Source organism: Mastomys coucha, unplaced genomic scaffold, assembly GCF_008632895.1.
Source record: "Mastomys coucha isolate ucsf_1 unplaced genomic scaffold, UCSF_Mcou_1 pScaffold15, whole genome shotgun sequence".
Classification (NCBI taxonomy): Eukaryota; Metazoa; Chordata; class Mammalia; order Rodentia; family Muridae; genus Mastomys; species Mastomys coucha.
Window position 1 is genome coordinate 142,032,090 of NW_022196897.1, and position 2,952 is coordinate 142,035,041.

The window sequence follows — 2,952 nt, forward strand, 5'->3', positions numbered from 1 at the left end:
GGGGCAATTGAGAAAATGCCCCACAGCTGGATCTCATGGAGGCACTTCCCCAACTGAAGATCCCTTCTGTGATAACTCCAGCCTGTGTCAAGTTGACACACAAAACTAGCCAGTACAGTTACATAGACACACACAGGCAAAAACACTCATACACATTAAATAAAAAAATCTTAAAAAGATAAATAAGAGAGCTACACAGTTGGCTTTGTAGCTAAGAGCACTTGTTGCTTTTGAAGAGGACTAGGGTTCAGTTCCCAGAATTCACATGGCAGCTCACAAATGTCTAGAAGCCTAATGTCAGGGGATCCAACACACTTCTGGCCAGCTTCAGACGACAAGTATGCATGTGGTGCACAGACATACATGTGAGAAAAATGGTAATACACAGAAAATAGCAATAAAAACTTAAATAACACATCCCTAAAAAGAGAAAAATTGCCTGGCAGTGGTGGCACATGCCTTTACTGCCAGTACTTGGGAAGCAGAGGCAGGTGGATTTCCGAGTTTGAAGCCAGCCTGGTCTACAGAGTGAGTTCCAGGACAGCCAGGGCTACACAGAGAAACCCTGTCTCAAAAAAAAACCAAAACAAACAAAACCAAAAGACAAAAAAAACATCAACAACCATAAAACCAACTAACAAAAAAAAAAGGGGGGGTGCAAAATATGAGAATATTAACTTATCAGTGGTACAGTATGGCTTTAGCAAGTTTGAGAGCCTAAGTTCACTTCCCAGAACCAAAAAATAAATAAGAAAAAAAAATAGAGAAATAAGTTTACAGATCAAAGTTCTAATCTGAGTGAAACATGGCTATGTTCTATACATTAACATGACTATTAAGCGTGAGATACTTGCGCAAAGCATGTGCAAGCCCCAAATACAGGATAACCAATACCAGCCTGAGCAACCAAGTCAAAGGCCTACAGAGGGTACAATAGCAACAATCACCTCAAAAATGCAGAGGAGTCGGGCGGAGGTGGCATACGCCTTTAATCCCAGCACTTGGGAGGCAGAGGCAGGTGGATTTCAGAGTTCGAGGCCAGCCTAGTCTACAGAGTGAGTTCCAGGACAGCCAGGGCTACACAGAGAAACCCTGTCTCGAAAAAAAACAAACAAAAAAAAAAAGCAGAGGAATTTTGTAAACAGATCTCAGAAAGGAAAAGCTGGCAGGAAAGTGGCCTTGATCAAGTATGAGTAAACTGATCTGAGCATCACTGTTACAAAAACAGGAGGTGGGAGGGAGGGAGGGAGGGAGGGAGGGAGGGAAAGAGGACTCAGTCACTATCCTAGTTAGCTTCATGTCAACTTGAAACAAGCCAAAGTCATATCTTAGAACAGCCACATAACTGAAAACATGCCCCCATGAGACCACCAGAAGACAAACGCATAGGCATTCACATAATTAATGCCTGGGTTGGTGCTATCCCTGGGCAGGTGGTTCTGGGTGAAAGAAGGCATGCTCAGCAAGCCATGGGGAGCAAGCCAATGAGCGGCATCCCTTAGAATATGGGCTCTCTCTCAGTTCCTGCTCCAGGTTCCTGACCTAAGCTCAGGCCTTGACTTCCGCTCATCTCATCAAGGACTGGAGGTTGTAATGTGAAACAAAGCCTTTCTTCCTAAATTGCTTTTGGCCATGGTGTTTTATCACAGCAACAGTAACCTAAGCTGGTCACTGTCACACAGTGTTTTTTTTTTTTTTTTTTTTTTTTTTTTTTTTTTTTTTTTTTTTTTTTTTTGGTTGTAAGATGTTTTATTATAGAAAGGAGAGAGAAGAGATAGGAAAGTAGAGGCCGGCCACGTGGAGAGAGGGGGAAAGGAAAAGAAGAAAGTAGAGAAGAAGAGAAGAGGCTGAGGAAAGGGAGAGAAGAAGAGGAAGAGAAGAGTTACTCACTTTTTAAAAGGACTAACATCCTAAAAAACCAAACTGTTAGTGGTCTAAGAGCCACCTTCTTTCCTAACCAACTGCCACACTGAACTCAGACCAACAGGCTAAACTTGACTTGACTGCAAAGGCTGCAGAAAGCATGCAGGCTGGCTCCAGAGGCAAGGACACATGCCTGGTGCCTTGTGTTTGACACTCAGAACCTAAGTAAAGGTACAAGGTGATTTCAGACTCCACAAAGTTGTCCTCCATACAATTTTTTATTTATTGTAAAAAAATTTTACAATAAGAGAAATTATTAGGGAGAGAAGAACTAGGGAGAAATGGGGAGCCAAGTTCAAATGATAGAGGGGCACTAATTGCTAAACCCAAGAAGCCGGAGATAGTGTCTAGTTCCTTCCTGATTGCTTCTGTCCTCCATCTTCTTGCATGCCCTCACATGCTACGGACCTCTCCGCCACACAACAGCCTCACCCCTCCTCTTACCTTAATTGCTATGTTGTTGGACTCAGTAGCTCCGCTAGTGAAGATGATCTCCCGAGGATCAGCTCCAATCAGAGATGCCACTTGCTGTAAGCCAAGAGACAGAGATATAGCACATCAATTCCTGGGCAGAGATGGGGCTACATATACAGCCTGGACAGTTTTGGACCAAGAGAAGATCTACTGCATCCTACCAACCAACTGCCTTCAAAGAAAGACACTCTGCCTACTGAGGTCTAACTTTTTAGCCTGACTAGGGATAAAAAGGAACTGATTGTCACAGCTCAGACATGCTATCCTTTCTCCAGTCTAAGACAGGCGGAGAGTGTCAAGTGTAAGCTGGGCATGGTGACATACCCCTTTAATCCCAGCACACAGGATTTTGGGGCCAGCCTGATCTACAAAGTGAGTTCCACAACAACCAGGGCTACACAGAGAAACACTGTCTCAAAAAACAATACAAAACAAAACAAAAAAAGAATGTCCAGCCTGATGGTGGTGGCATGCCTTTGATCCCAGCCCTTGGGACGCAGAGGCAGGTGGATTTCTGAGTTCAAGGCCAGCCTGGTCTACAGAGTGAGATCCAGG

At 43.9% G+C, this 2,952-nt stretch overlaps 1 protein-coding gene across 1 annotated transcript in view; it reads right to left on the reverse strand.

Annotated features, from left to right (window-relative positions):
• Nfs1 (NFS1 cysteine desulfurase) overlaps positions 1-2,952 on the reverse strand; it is a 22,139-nt gene that overhangs the window by 13,858 nt on the left and 5,329 nt on the right. The window contains exon 4 of the mRNA XM_031372481.1: positions 2,368-2,451. Within this exon, the coding sequence (XP_031228341.1) occupies positions 2,368-2,451 (84 nt within the window). The remainder of the gene's footprint in view (positions 1-2,367; positions 2,452-2,952) is intronic.